This window comes from Salvelinus namaycush, chromosome 39 (genome assembly GCF_016432855.1).
Source record: "Salvelinus namaycush isolate Seneca chromosome 39, SaNama_1.0, whole genome shotgun sequence".
Classification (NCBI taxonomy): Eukaryota; Metazoa; Chordata; class Actinopteri; order Salmoniformes; family Salmonidae; genus Salvelinus; species Salvelinus namaycush.
In genome coordinates this window covers 22,052,710-22,069,047 of record NC_052345.1, presented here as the reverse complement: position 1 = coordinate 22,069,047, position 16,338 = coordinate 22,052,710, and the positions used below count along the sequence as shown (strand labels likewise).

The 16,338-nt window shown below is 41.0% G+C and overlaps 1 protein-coding gene across 2 annotated transcripts in view; it reads right to left on the bottom strand.

The window, feature by feature from the left end:
• Nucleotides 1-13,594, bottom strand: part of LOC120033001 (kinesin light chain 1-like) — a 39,151-nt gene extending 25,557 nt beyond the window's left edge. For both annotated transcript variants that reach the window (XM_038979287.1, XM_038979288.1), the window contains exons 1-2: nucleotides 13,278-13,594; nucleotides 843-1,117 (exon numbers count right to left, since the gene is read on the bottom strand). In XM_038979287.1, coding sequence (XP_038835215.1) covers nucleotides 843-1,091 — 249 coding nt within the window. In that variant the 5' untranslated portion in view covers nucleotides 1,092-1,117; nucleotides 13,278-13,594. The remainder of the gene's footprint in view (nucleotides 1-842; nucleotides 1,118-13,277) is intronic.
• Nucleotides 13,595-16,338: the final 2,744 nt, after the last annotated feature.

Genomic DNA, 16,338 nt, shown 5'->3' with positions numbered 1-16,338 from the left:
CCTCTCTTTCGCTCTCTCCAGAACCTGCCCTCTCAACCTCGGAATGCTTGGCTATAAAAAGCCAACTGACATTTACTCCTGAGGTGCTGACCTGTTGCCCCTCTCTACAACCACTGATTATTATTTGACCCAGCTGGTCATCTATGAATGTTTGAACATCTTGAAGAACGATCTGGCCTTAATGGCCATGTACTATCGCCACCCTGCACAGCCAGAAGAGGACTGGCCACCCCTCAGAGCCTAGTTCCTCTGGGTTTCTTCTTAGGTTCCTGGCTTTCGAGGGAGTTTTTCTAGCCACCGTACTTCTACATCTGCATTGCTTGTTCTTTGGGGTGTTAGGCTGGGTTTCTGTATAAGCACTTTGTGACATCTTTAAACACATTTGATTGACTGAAATACGATTGATTGATAAAGGTAATAATTTGTGGCAGCTGTGGATTCCTGTGGCCAGAGACAGGCAGGCTACATAAGCCAGAGAAAGACTAGTCAGCTTCAAAACATGAAACTGACACATGCAACATTATTTTCAGGTAATTTTACTTGATTTAATTTTTAGGCAAGTCAGATAAGAACAAGTTCTTATTTACAATAACGGCCTACCAAAAAGCAAAAGGCTTCCCGCGGGGACGGGGGCTGGGATTTCACATTTTTAAAATAATAATAATAATATAGGACAAAAACACGCATCACGACAAGAGACACCACACCACTACATAAAGAGACCTAAGACAACTCATGGGGATCCACCCCAAGAACGGATTGATTAACAGTGCTATAACCACCCCAAGACTCTCCCGTATGACTTACTCTCTCCATATCACCCGGGGACCATCAACCCTTACCTGCGCCTCGCCCAGCCCCAGCTCGATCATCTCCACTGACTTGCGCAGCAGGCTGGACTTCTCGTGCACCAAGTTGGCCTCCTCGTCCTTCTTCAGGCAGCGGATGGTCTCCAGCAGGCTGTGCAAGATGGAGTTGTGCTCGCTCTTCAGCGCCTCCAGGCCCTGGATCACCAGCTTGGTGCTGGAGATGATCTCCTCCTGGGACAGCTTCTCCAGACGGTCCTCCCTGGGGTACACCATCATTGACATTGCCTGGTGGACCTAGGACTTAGAGGCTGGTGGAGGGAGAGAAGTGGAAGAAAAGGAAGGTGGAGGTTAGGTCACTCTTGGGGCAGTGGTAATTTAATGCAATGACCTCACTTTTGGGGATTTTCTTTGGACCCATCAGAATAAAATAGCAGACTTCACGAGATTACAACATTGAGACTTCCACTGTCACTATCAGCAGAAAAAAAGGTTGTTCCGTTTACAATCCATGCTACATGTCTTTAATTAAACTGGATAGAGATGTACGAGAAAATGGAAGCCTTGGGATAAAAAAAATGACAGGGTAGGAGTCCAATCTAGCCCACACTCTCCACAGTCCCTGCAAATCGACAAAGCCAGAGTAATAAAACACTTGGCTCCCTCTGCCTTCACAAGACAGTCACATGATTAGGCTTGGCGTGGGCATAGCAGCAGAAAATTAGGCTAACCCCCGAGTAGTTAGCCCTGAGTTCACCATCAAAGCGCTTGTAGATAAATATGAGTAAACTGTTGTAGCCGACTTAATGTGTATTTCCGTTGTGGAATAATTCCGCTCTAGTCACTCGTATTGGTATTCTTATTCCAAAACATAAAACAGGCCGATAATCTCTAACTCTGTGGTGATTTTGGCATTTAAATATCCCATTAAAAAGGTCTGTTCAGAGCCATGGAAACAGACTGACAGAAATAGAGCACCAAGAGCCAAGAGCCAAATGAGAACTAGTCCTGCAACTGTGCCTACGTATCATTTCACCTGGATGCACACTTGCACAAGTGCGCACACACACACACAGCTTGCCAGAGTAGTACAGTACGCTACTAGCTTGTATGACATTCCTTTCATATTGAAAACACACACGGCATTGAGCCCCAATCCATTCTTTTCAGCAAGCCTTCTAAAAAAATAGGTTGACTAGAGCCAAAACCTATAGATTCAGAAGAATACAGAATTGCTTTTATGGGATTCGGCTGAATGTAATCTGGAAACAAACTAAAAGGATATCTAGACTCTAGATGTGCTGTAGACTACACTGAACACAGGGAAAACAACTAGTGCAAATGGTAGCACATAGGCAGTCACCAATGTTGATTCTAGGCATGACGGATTACAGAGGTCCAATTTCAAAGAGTAATGGCGCTTTTGCAGGAGCATGAGTCATACTTCATGAAAGCGGCTACGAAGTCCCAATTAGACTTCTCAAAGGACATCTGTAGGGAATTCCAAGTCAGATTAACCCCGAGGCACAGTCAACAGCGTTATTGCCCAGGGGGTGTTCCCTTTGGAGGACGCCGTGTTCCAAGAAAAAAAAACATGATTCTTTGAGCAAGCATAGACAAAGGAAAGACTATTTCAATACCATAACTCAGTTAGTCCATACGTTCAAAAGGTAATGAGATCTGGTATCAAAAACACTATAGATTTACTTTCATGGTAAAGCAAAGTAGTACAGCAATAATGCCCCACATGTGAGCCTAGCATACAGCAGTGATCGTCTTCACAGGGTCAAGTACCGTTAAGCTACAGTTGGTTAAGATGTAGGCTAGTAGATAGTCATTTTTTCTAATTATTCATCACAGTATGTTAGTTACCTGTGGGCAAAAAGGAAGCTTGAAATGAGTGCTCTTAATTATTTACACAATTGTGTGGGACAATTATTTGTCCCACACACAGAAGAAGCAGAAAAAGGCACAAAGCAGAAAAAAAATCATGATGTTAGCTCACATGAATAAGGGATATTGGGTTCCCTCAACAGAAAACACTAGCCAGTGTTGTAGTCATTTTCAGCCAGTCAATTTAGGGAAATTAATTGAAATTCAACAAATTAATTAACAATTGCTCATAATTCTTTACTATGGAGTTTTCAATTAATGAATTTAAATTAAGTTCCTTAATTGACATGGCACTGACCCCAATCCAGCTTCGAGCAAATATGACGATGGGCTCAAACTGATTTAAAATGGTGACCAGAGCACACTACCATTTAAAGGAGAAAGAAGCTGAAATATAAAATTGCCCGCCTTCTCGCTTCCTCTGCATAATAGACCACCACGAGTGACATAAAAATTTCATGAGAACAGTGTGGGTAATACAGACGCTGCCTCCATCGCCACACCCTGTCTCGTGGCATCCTGTCTCTTTGGTAGCATAAAGCCATTCCTCTCCAATCCCATCACGTCCAGATGGAATTATAGGGCCCATTGGAGAGCTATATTTTTGGTCTTGATGGCTATGGGAGTGCTTTATCACCTCCTGCCTCTGGTCTCTGCCGGTTACTAGTGGATAGGAGAGATTGCAGACTGATGTTTCGGGTTTAGGGACACGTGGGAAGGAGGCACAAGGTGGCTTTGGTTGGGGAGATGTAGGGACAGCTGGAAACCTACTGGGGATGTTAATTAAAAAAAGAATACAACTTCAAAATACCTAAAATAGCTTGGTATACACAGTCATCATAAAATCAAAAAAGCCTTCTTTGCAAAGTGGTGAAATATTGATGTAGCCTACTGTTTACATTTTGATCTTCCATAAACATGAGTATAGCGAAACAGGAAGATACTGCTGCTTATGCTGATGGTGGATTGGCTAAGCAACCATCTTTTGAAGAACCTGACTTTGTGCTCTTCACTTCTTCTACTGACATTTGCAAGTACAAATTTTACAGAAAGTAACTTTAAGATTGACAGCCTTACTTGAGTCTAGAGGTCGACCGATTATTATTTTTCAACGCCGATACCGATTGGAGGACCAAAAAAAGCCGATACCGATTAAATTGGACGATTTTTTAAATGTATTTGTAATAATGACAATTACAACAATACTGAATGAACACTTATTTTAACTTAATATAATACATCAATAAAATCTATTTAGTGTCAAATAAATAATGAAACATGTTCAATTTGGTTTAAATAATGCAAAAACAAAGTGTTGGAGAAGAAAGTAAAAGTGCAATATGTGCCATGTAAGAAAGCTAACGTTTAAGTTCCTTGCTCAGAACATGAGAACATGTGAAAGCTGGTGGTTCCTTTTAACATGAGTCTTCAATATTCCCAGGTAAGAAGTTTTAGGTTGTAGTTATTATAGGAATTATAGGACTATTTCTCTCTATACGATTTGTATTTCATATACCTTTGACTATTGGATGTTCTTATAGGCACTTTAGTATTGCCAGTGTAACAGTATAGCTTCCGTCCCGCTCCTCCCTGGGCTCAAACCAGGAACACAACAGCCACCCTCGAAGCAGCGTTACCCATGCAGAGCAAGGAAAACAACCACTCCAAGTCTCAGAGCGAGTGACGTTTGAAACGCTATTAGCGCGCACCCCGCTAACTAGCTAGCCATTTCACATCGGTTACACGAGCCTAATCTCAGGAGTTGATAGGCTTGAAGTCATAAACAGCAGAGCTGCTGGCAAAACGCACGAAAGTGCTGTTTGAATGAATGCTTACGAGCCTGCTGGTGCCTACCATCGCTCAGTCAGACTGCTCTATCAAATCATAGACTTAATTATAACATAACACACAGAAATACAAGCCTTAGGTCATTAATATGGTCGAATCCGGAAACTATCATCTCGAAAACAAAACGTTAATACTTTCAGTGAAATACGGAACCATTACGTATTTTATCTAACGGGTGGCATCCATAAGTCTAAATATTCCTGTTACATTGCACAACCTTCAATGTTATGTCATAATTACGTAAAATTCTGGCAAATTAGTTCGCAATGAGCCAGGCGGCTCATACCGATTTCCGAAAATACCGATTTCTGATTGTTATCAAAACTTGAAAATCGGCCATTCCGATTAACTTCTCTAGGACAGGGGGCAGCATTTTCACGTTTGGATGAAAAGCATACCCAAATTAAACTGCCAGCTACTCATCCCCAGAAGATAAGATATGCATAGTGTTAGTAGATTTGGATAGAAAACACTCTGACGTTTCTAAAACTGTTTGAATCATGTCTGTGAGTATAACAGAACTTATTTAGCAGGCAAAACCCAGAGGACCACCCATTCAGATTTGTATTTTTTGAGGTCACTCTTTTCAATGGATTTTCATTGAGAATACAGATTTCTAATTGACCTTCTTGCAGTTCCTACCGCTTCCACTGGATGTCAACAAGCTTTAGAAATTGGTTGAGAGTTTTTCCTTTGTGTAATGAAGAAGTACGGCCATTTTGAATTAGGGTCACTTGTTGTGTCCTGTTTGTTAGGGGCGCATGACCAGAAGGCTGGCTACAGTTTGTTTTAATCCTGTATTGAACACAGATCATCCGCCTTCAATTTGATCGATTATTTACGTTAAGATACCTAAAGTTGTATTACAAAAGTAGTTTGAAATGTTTTGGCAAAGTTTACAGGTAACTTTTGAGATATTTTGTAGTCACGTTTCACAAGTTGGAACCGGTGTTTTTCTGGATCAAACGCGCCAAATAAATTGACATTTTGGATATATATCGACGGAATTAATCCAACAAAAGGACCATTTGTGATGTTTATGGGACATATTGGAGTGCCAACAACAGAAGCTCGTCAAAGGTAAGGCATGAATTATATTTTTATTTCTGCGTTTTGTCGCGCCTGCAGGGTTGAAATATGCTTCTCTCTTTGTTTACTATGGTGCTAACTCAGATAATAGCATCGTTTGCTTTCGCCGTAAATCCTTTTTGAAATCAGACGTGTTGGCTGGATTCACAACAACTGTAGCTTTAACTTGGTGTCTTTCATGTGTGATTTCATGAAAGTTTGATTTTTATAGTAATTTATTTGAATTTGGCGCTCCGCATTTTTACTGGCTTTTGGCCAAGTGGGACGTCCCACATATCCCAGAGAGGTTAATCGGTCGAACTCTACTTGAGTCTTGAACGAATGCATCTGCAGCCTTCTAATGTATCCATTAACTCATTCAACAATCAATAACATAGCCTCTCACAAGTTGACTGCAAGGATCAAGATATACAAGACTGTGCAAAGTGCACATTCAATAACATAAGCTACCTAACAGTGGTGTTCGCTAAAATTACCACATGCTTACAGGCCTAGGTCACACATGCATGCCATTAAGTCTTGCTCTGGACTAGACATCATAGGCTTGGCTCAGCATTTCGTGTCTGGTTCCTCTCAGGGTTTCTTCCTGTGTTTATTCGTAAGTCTACACTTTCCCATAACGTTTCCGCCCAACTGTGGCGGAATGGTTGATTTACTGCATGTGAACATAGGTAGGCCTATTTGTACACAATATAAAATGAAAATAATGCATTGATGCTCACAGAACTCTTCTTGCTTTGATACACTGAAGGCCTTTAGACTATAACGGACACATGCGTGGACTTGAGATCCACGCATATAACTTCACATTTCTCAGAACTCTCTTTTCGAAATCAACACTTTACATTTTACATTTTCCAACCAGTCTGACTATGGTGAGTCATAGCAATGAATCATTGATGCTGGTTCAAATGCCATGCTGCCTCTTTCACAGTGAGGCAGAAGGAAAGGGAAAGAGGGATACCTACCTAGTCAGATGTACCTAGTCAACTGAAATGTCTTCTGCATTTAACCCAACCCCTCTGAATTAGAGAGGTGCGGGGGGCTGCCTTAAAATAAATAAAAATATCGGCACTCGGGGAACAGTGGGCCTTGCTCAGGGACAGAACGACAGCTTTTTTACCTTGACAGCTTGGGGATTCGATCCAGCAACCTTTCATTTGCTGGCCCAACGCACCTACTTGCCACAGCGAGGCAAAAGGAGCGAATAACTAGCACAAGTAGAGATCTGAGATAATTGTCTCTCTTCAGTCTCTTGGTTGTGTCTTCTTGTTACTCATCTCCATTACTAGAATATCAATAGAAATCCCAACCCGTCTGGTTTGAGAGCAGTAATCAGATAGTGGTATTAATAGGATGCGTTTTATGAAAAAACAAGCTTGAAATTTACAACACACAATTTCTCTCTCTCTCAAGTGAGCTACATGAGGAAATAAGCATAAGAACTCCAAATCAATATGGCCCTGAACATGTATTGATTCAACATGACGCCTAAATTCAGTCCTGAAGAACATGATTCCCTATTTGTGCAAGGCTAGTACCTTTTTTTATACATATAGGCTATTGCAGTAAATGGAGGTTTTATGATTTTACAGCATTTCTCTCCGATTCATTCATTTCCTCCTTCCTCTAATACAGGGGTGGGCAACTCCAGTCCTCGAGGGCCTGATTGGTGTCACACTTTTTCTCCATCCCTAGAAAACACAGCTGATTAATCAAATTGTATTCTATACTGAAGATCATGATAATGTGATTATTGGAATCAGGTGTGTTAGCTGGGGCAAAACTGACACCAATCAGGCCCTCGAGGACTGGAATTGCCCACCCCTGCTCCAATAGGTCAGACACACAAGAAATCTGACGGACGATAGGTGCTTAGCACAGTATGAGGCCGTTCCTTCTCTTGCTAGACCTGGTACTGTCGAACCTGCAGTTTCTATTTGTAGAATCGCAATGCTCGGCAGTGGCCGACTGAGCCAATCAGAGAGCATGAACCTCCACGTGAAGGAGCTGACAGTGACAAGAAAAAGGAAAAACAGTCTTTACATCTAGCTCAGGAATTTTGTGCTTGAAGGATTTTTTTGTTAAGTTTGATATGCACTAGCTCGTTAGCTAGCCAACTGAGAAAGGCAGTCACACACTTCACATGAAACTAAACGGGGTGGTAAGTGCAGCACAATGTACACAACACAAATGTATTTACTAAGCGAGCTATCTAGCAAGATGAGGAAATAATAAAATTCACTATCCATTATCCCATACTGCCAGTGCCAGTTCACTTGCTAGCTTAACGGTTAGTATCACCACTTGCCAGTAGCACAGCATAGCTAGCTTCTCCACTGAATCTCAGAGGTTTACAGGCAGCGGCTTCATTCAAAAACGAATCCATTGTGATTTAATTATAAAATGTTGAGCTACGCTAGTTATGGCCATCTGGCTAGTATCAAGGGCTTACTACCAATACTAGTTAGCTAACATTAGCAATCTACAGCAGGCACAAACCAAACAAACTACTGCCACCTTGCGGTCTGGAGTATTTACGTTGACAAGAGACAATGAAAAGTATTTCCCCCGAGTGTTGCGAACCATTCAACTGGAGATAAAAGCACAACCTTATTCATGCTTCAATTCCCTGCACTGGGAAAATTGTTATGAGACATGGGTAATGACAGGAATACATAGGGAATGTTCTCTTCAAAGTGTAGTAGCTATTAAATGTTTCAGATATTGTCGGTTTCGTAGGCCTCTTTGTTTGTACATTTGTCTGACGAAGAGAGCAAGGGCCCAACATGATTTCAAAAGTCGTAGTCCAAGAGTGCACATTTTACAGCATCACGAGGGTCAATTATAGGCCTATTACTGTTTGCCAGCCTGCCTCAAGGTTTCACCACCAGAGCATACATTTATTTAACAGAGCACGCTGAGAGGAATCTTCATTGCAAACTACTATGAAAATATTTACAGAGGAACAAAAGATTTCATACAGTACTGTATGTCTTCTGGGTGTGTGCATTTGAGCACCTGTCTGGTAAAACTAACTAGGGGACCAATTTCTTCCTTTTATCTCACTCTTTCAGATCCAGTGACATATTTGACTGCTGTTATGAGCTGTCTGCAGTCCAAAGGTCACTATTTCTTCACTGGCCTTGATTTAACTTCTCCACTCCAGTAAATAAAAGGCAAAGTGGACTGGACACGCATCTCTGCTCAAATCGTTTGATGCCTGTTATTAGGAAAAACCGGCACTGTTATTTGTAGCACTGGTGCTCCCAACTTAAATTCTAGATACTTTGGAAGCACATGTTGTGCCCTAGAAACTAACATGGAAATCTGTAAAAGAAAAAAAAAGAAAAAAGAAGCTTGATAAGAATACCCATCATTGAAATTAAAGTCATTTGTGGAATATTAGGTTTCTACATTGTGTAAAAGCACTACTTTCCTATTGAGATGCATTACATTGAGAGAAAAAAACCCGGCAGGTTTGTGATGAGGACATGCAAGAGATCTGTCATTCAATGATGATCATTGATCTCCTGAAGGAGCTATCCCTTTTCCTTTCTGTGCCCCCAAAATGTGTGGATATACTGGTAAAGTTGCCAGGTTATTAGCCAACGAGGTAACATGACTGAAGTGTAAACAAATGGTTATCGACGTTGACGAGCGAGTAGTTTTAGAACAGCCCACGACATGGTTTATGTAAAATGCGGTCCCGCCGATATACTGTAAGACCTAGTTGGGCTACAAGCAAGCCGTTTTCGCTGCAGTGATGGTGACACCATGACAAACAAATCTACACTCCCTTGTTTCTCTAGGGGAATTAAACAACGGTACAGCAAACTGTTATCATTACAATAATTCTGGGAGATTTTGTTTTCATAGTCACAGTGCTCCCAAAATAAAACTCCTGGTCCCATGAGAAGGGTGAAATTGCGGCCCCCTTCATACTTCGATTGGTCCATTTTTACGCTAGGACTCCAGTACACAGGCGCGAAGCGGGGACGCTCCAGTACAATAGGTGGCGGTAACGTTGAATGCCAATCACCATTAAACACCAAAGAAGAAGAGGCGGGGGTGACAATGTTGGCTAGTTAGCTAGGACACCAGTATATGCAAAACCGATGATTCCAACAAGTAGGTGTAGACATCCCCATAGACAACTTTGGGCCATTTGGTAGGATTGTATCCCCAGCTATGGGTAAACAAACAGTGACTTAAGAATACTGCAACAGCTTTACTGTTAGTCTTAGCATGTCATCTAACAAATTAGTGGCAGAATAAGTATCATGCAAATCTTGTTTTGAAAGCCAAGTATGTTAATAACGACGAGGCTGCTGAAAACCTTTATTGAAACGACAAGTGTCAGCAGTCTGCTTAGGATGCCGCCAAACTGAAGTGAATTAACTGGAACAAGGAGTACCCTACGGCTATATTCTACTCGGGGGCGTGGTCACGTCAAACCACGCCTCGCCGTGTATCTAGACCAGGGGTGTCAAACATACGGCCCGCGGGCCGGAACCGGCCCCCAAGGAGGTTCGATCAGGCCCGCAGGATAATTTGAAAGTGGAAAAAATGCATAAAAGACATGGAATTAATATTTTTAATTCGCTGCAATTCATGGATTATCCGCTAAGGGGCGCACTCTTTCCATCAGAGTAGAAGACAAGCCGCATCACTGAGACAGACTGAAAACAGCAGACGGTATCAATGCGCCATCTGCTGCTTGTTACGACGTTGTTAATACCTTGGTCTCTACCTCTCCGCTACACCCTCATTAGCCAAAATGTCGTTATCCAAACGGAGAAAAGTAGATAAGGAGTGTAGAATTTTCAAAGAAAAATGGACCACGTCCTATTTATTTACAGAGATGCACGGAAAACCTTCGTGCTTGGTGTGTTTGCAACAAGTTTCGGTATTGAAGGAATATAATATTCGACGCCACTACGAGACTCATCACAGCGAAAAATATGACGGCTTGCAAGGACAACTGAGAAGAGATAAGATTAACGAATTGCTGGCGGGTCTGAGGAAACAGCAGTCAACTTTCATCCAGAGCCGAGAAGTCAGTGAAGCAGCGGTAAAAGCCAGCTACCTAATTGCTAGCGAAATAGCATTAGCATCGAAGCCGTATTCCGACGGTGACTTTGTTAAACGATGCATGATGAAGGCGGCTGAACTTGTATGTCCCGAGAAGCGACAAGCTTTTGCCAATATTAGCCTGACGAGGAATACTATAGCAGAGAGGATTTCGGAACTATCGGCAGATTTAGACAGTCAATTGAAACAGAGAGTCAAGTCATTTATTGCATTTTCCGTGGCAATTGACGAGAGCACTGACATCACAGACGTGGCCCAACTGGCCATATTTATTCGAGGAGTTGATGAGACATTGACTGTTACTGAAGAGTTTCTTGAGTTGGTGCCAATGATGGACACCACAACAGCCGAGGACATTTTCGGCTCTGTCGTTGCTGCATTGGACAGAGTTGGAGTGGACTGGTCCCGCGCTGTCAGCCTGGCTACAGACGGCGCGCCATCCATGGTCGGAAAGAAAGCAGGTGTCGCGACAAAGTTCAAAGACAAAGTACAAGCCCTTAATGGAGGAGATCGTTTCTGGACATTTCACTGTATTTTGCACCAGGAGGCATTGTGTTGCAAGTCGCTGAAAATGGACCACGTCATGGAGGTGGTTGTTCGCACTGTAAATTTCATCCGGTCCAGAGGTCTGAACCATCGTCAGTTTGACAAACTTCTCAGCGACAGCAACATTACCCACAGCCTGCCATACCACACTGAAGTGAGATGGTTAAGCCGAGGCGCTGTGCTGAGGCATTTCTTTGATCTACGAGAGGAAATCGGACAGTTCATGGAGAAAAAAGGAAAACCGGTGTTGGAATTACAATCTCAGGAATGGCTACGGGACCTTGCATTCTTGGTTGATATTACTGAACACTTGAACAATCTGAACAAAATGTTGCAAGGCCGCAAAAAAGTTGTCACACAGTTTTCTGACAACATACATGCATTTAAGTTGAAGCTGACTTTGTGGGAGATGCAACTGGCAAATGGCAACCCTGCTCATTTCCCCTGTCTGAGAGATGTGTGTGTGACCAGACCTGATGCGGACATGAAACGGTACAAAGACAAAATTGCAGGACTACTGCGGGAGTTTGAGAAACGTTTTCAGGTATTTGGTGAACTTGAGACAGAATTTTCAGTTTTTCGCTCACCTTTCACAGTTAAAGCTTCTGATCTGCCGGTCGAAATTCAGCTAGAGATAATTGATTTGCAGTGTGATGCAGATTTGAAGGGCAAATTTGCCTCTGTAGGTCTGGACAGATTTTATCAGTATCTACTACCAGGGTACCCCAAATTAACAGCCCTGGCTGCTAAAATTTTGTGCATGTTTGGGACAACCTACCTTTGTGAACAAATTTTCTCAGTGATGAATATCAATAAAACAAAAATGCGTTCAAGGCTCACAAACAAGCACTTAAATGACATTCTGAAAGTGACAGCTAGTCAGGACATGACACCTGGTGTTGATGCACTTGTACAGGCCAAAAGATGCCAAGTTTCAGGAACAAATACAAGTCCAGACTAGACTAACACCTTTAAAATGCTGCCTTAGATACTGTTTGCATTGAAAGAATACAGCTCTGTGAAGATGAATCCTTACTGTGGTGATTTAAAAAATGTGCACTTTAATGTTAGTCAGCAGCTTCAAAACAAAAGTTGTGTGATGGAATTCTACTGTTCATACAACTCCATAAATTTTCAGTATGTATTGTATGTGTATGTATGTTTCATGTATGAAGTTTACAGATTTACAGGACAGGCGAACACTTTCTTCATTACACATTTAAAATCACTCTCCTTAGTTTGTAAGGTGTACGCAGGGATTACATTTAGATTTTATATGCGTATGTGTAAGTGGTTTAAAAATTCCTTTCTTTAAAAGTCTCATTTAATCTTAAAGTGCATTACTATATTTTTCAGTACCAATTAAAGTTTTGTGCCTTTGTACAATCAGTGGGATCAGTTGCAATGCATATTTGTGAATGATAAAAGTAAATTGCACATTTGTCTAAGGAAATATGAGGTGTTTCATGAAATGTTTTGTAAAAGGATAGTTCATTAAATTTCAATATTTTCCTAATGTTCTTGTGCTTCTTTACACCAAAACAAAGGAAAGACATGATATTTTGGTTATTTATAGCAGAGTATGGTATAATTTTAATGGTCCGGCCCACTTGACATCTCCCTAGGCCGTATGTGGCCCACGATGCGAAATGAGTTTGACACCCCTGATCTAGACAATAGCATGAAGATAGCGGGGGCGTTCGTGCATCAATCAATGGGATGCACCCCTGCCCAGTCATGAGGGCCTAAAGAATTTTTCAATTGACTGATTTCCTTAAATGAACTGTAACTCAGTGAAATGGTGCGTTTATTTTTTCCAGTATAAATAAAATAGGCCTTTACAAGGAATGTTATTATAGGTTACTTACTGTCTGTAGCTGTGTAACGTAAGTCAATACGGCAAGAACAATCACACTGCCTCTGTGTTCTTTCTTATGCAAAGTGTTGAATTCTGTGAGCCAAGACAAAAACAGATGCTCCTATATGCATGTGGTTACATACCTAAATTGGTTATTTCCTCGTAGGACAGCCAGGAACTATAGGAGCCTTCTCGATGTACATACACACAGCTGAGCCAGCAAGAAACCTATCCCAACAGAATTCGCAGATGAGCGCGGCGATATGGTTTGGGATAAATGCGTGGAATTTTTCACAACGACGCCATTTCATTGCGCACAACTGACAAACCCATTTGACGATACATTCTGACTAAATATCATGGTGACAGCAATGATAAATGGTGTTGCCAACGGAGCATATTTTCGTCAACCACTAAGTGAGCTCGTTTTAAATCCAAAATGTCTTCCTTGGTTATTGATCTCCCAGCATCCACAGCGAAAGTTCTTAATGACGTTGCCATGTATTGGATTTTTTTTCGGGTGTGGCTGCACAGAGTGTGTATGGCACTGACTGACGGTATGAATAACAAATCCAAATGCATAATTTCCAAAAATACATCATTGGTCATAAAGATAAATAAATCCCCCATTTATTTTATACATTTGAATGTACACTTGCCTTCAACTAGTCTACATAGCAAATACATAACGTGTTGATTTGATTAATAACCTAGTTGTAAAATAAATAAATAGGCCTAACCAAAAAATATGGTAAAAAATTATAATAATTCAGTATTTCACAACTTAATGTCAACTATCATCAGCAGACCTGTCTTTAAACAATGCCACTTTATATAATGTTTACATACCCTACATTACTCATCTCATATGTATATACTGTACTCTATACCATCTACTGCATCTTGCCTATGCCGTTCGGCCATCACTCATTCATATATTTTTATGTACATATTCTTATTCATTCCTTTACACTTGTGTGTATAAGGTAGTTGTTAGATATTACTGCATGGTCAGAACTAGAAGCACAAGCATTTCGCTACTCGCATTAACATCTGCTAACCATGTGTATGTGACAAATACATTTTGATTTGACTCTGAGCGGCACAGAGGTAGGGTGTAGGCTTCATATTTGACAACCAAAGTTGGATCGGATTTAATTAGTATGAAATTAAGCTCTGGTGTGTGGAATATCTGACATTATTAACATTAAATTGAAAGATTCATATCATGATTCAGATGTGTACAATGACACTGCCATCTGCTGTTGGTAAGGAAAATACAACACCATGTAACACTCTCCAGCCTCAAATATGAGCTCATATTCTGTGTGTGTGTGTGTTCTGTATGCAAAGACAACTCTCAGTATGGTTAATAGCTACATGGTATTATGACAACATGAGTATCTTTCCCACTAATAAAACAACGCAAAGGAGACAAGACGACTGCACCGTATTGAGGGGAGGATGGATGGGGCCATGTATCGCGAGATCTTGGCCAACAACCTCCTTCCCTCAGTAAGAGCATTGAAGATGGGTCGTGGCTGGGTCTTCCAGCATGACAACGACCCGAAACACACAGCCAGGGCAACTAAGGAGTGGCTCCGTAAGAAGCATCTCAAGGTCCTGGAGTGGCCTAGCCAGTCTCCAGACCTGAACCCAATAGAAAATCTTTGGAGGGAGCTGAAAGTCCATATTGCCCAGCGACAGCCCCGAAACCTGAATGATCTGGAGAAGGTCTGTATGGAGGAGTGGGCCAAAATCCCTGCTGCAGTGTGTGCAAACCTGGTCAAGAACTACAGGAAACGTATGATCTCTGTAATTGCAAACAAAGGTTTCTGTACCAAATATTAAGTTCTGCTTTTCTGATGTATCAAATACTTATGTCATGCAATAAAATGCAAATTAATTACTTAATCATACAATGTGATTTTCTGGATTTTTTTTGATTCTGTCTCTCACAGTTGAAGTGTACCTATGATAAATTACAGACCTCTACATGCTTTGTAAGTAGGAAAACCTGCAAAATCGGCAGTGTATCAAATACTTGTTCTCCCCACTGTATATAGAGGACTATCGTCAGCAGACCTGGGTTCCTATATATGCCTTTAAGAGCCAAATTTTTGACAGTGCTTTGCAATGTGTGATCAAATTGAATCCCGGCCTTCGCCTTCTTTGGAATATGTATCCGACACGGAGGGTGGGGCTGGACGTTTGCCCAAGTCAGCTATTGCTGATTGTGCTTATGAGATGACCATGCCTTTATACATTTGAATGTACACTTGCCTTCAACTATCATCAGCAGACCTGTCTTTAAACAATGCCACTTTATATAATGTTTACATACCCTACATTACTCATCTCATATGTATATACTGTACTCTATACCATCTACTGCATCTTGCCTGTGCCGTTCGGCTATCACTCATTCATATATTTTTATGTACATATTCTTATTCATTCCATTACACTTGTGTGTATAAGGTAGCTGCTAGATATTACTGCATGGTCAGAACTAGAAGCACAAGCATTTCGCTACTCGCATTAACATCTGCTAACCATGTGTATGTGACAAATACATTTTGATTTGATTTGCCTCTGAGCGGCACAGATGGCAGAGAGGTAGGGTGCATGCTTCATATTTGACAACCAAAGTTGGATCGGATTTAATTAGTATGAAATTAAGTTCTTGTTAATAATGTCAGATATTCCACACACATTAAATTGAAAGATTCATATCATGATTCAGATGTGTACAATGACACTGCCATCTGCTGTTGGTAAGGAAAATACAACACCATGTAACACTCTCCAGCCTCAGATATGAGCTCATATTCTGTGTGTGTGTGTTCTGTATGCAAAGACAACTCTCAGTATGGTTAATAGCTACATGGTATTATGACAACATGAATATCTTTCCCACTAATAAAACAACGCAAATTCTCTCAACACTCCTTTAATAGCCTGTTTTTCACTTACAACACTTCAAAACCCAATTTCCAAACATAATTTCTTTACAAAAGAGCTCAACTCTTTTCTTAAAAAGGGTTAGAATAATAAAATGGCCATACAAAAACTTAATAAAGAGTAAGATGTAAATAAAACATATTTCAATAAACAAAAACTGATATGAAACATGACATCATAAAAACAAGAGATTTTACCTTGTATTCTTTTAGTGGCTCATTTAAAAAAGAAAAACTGTCT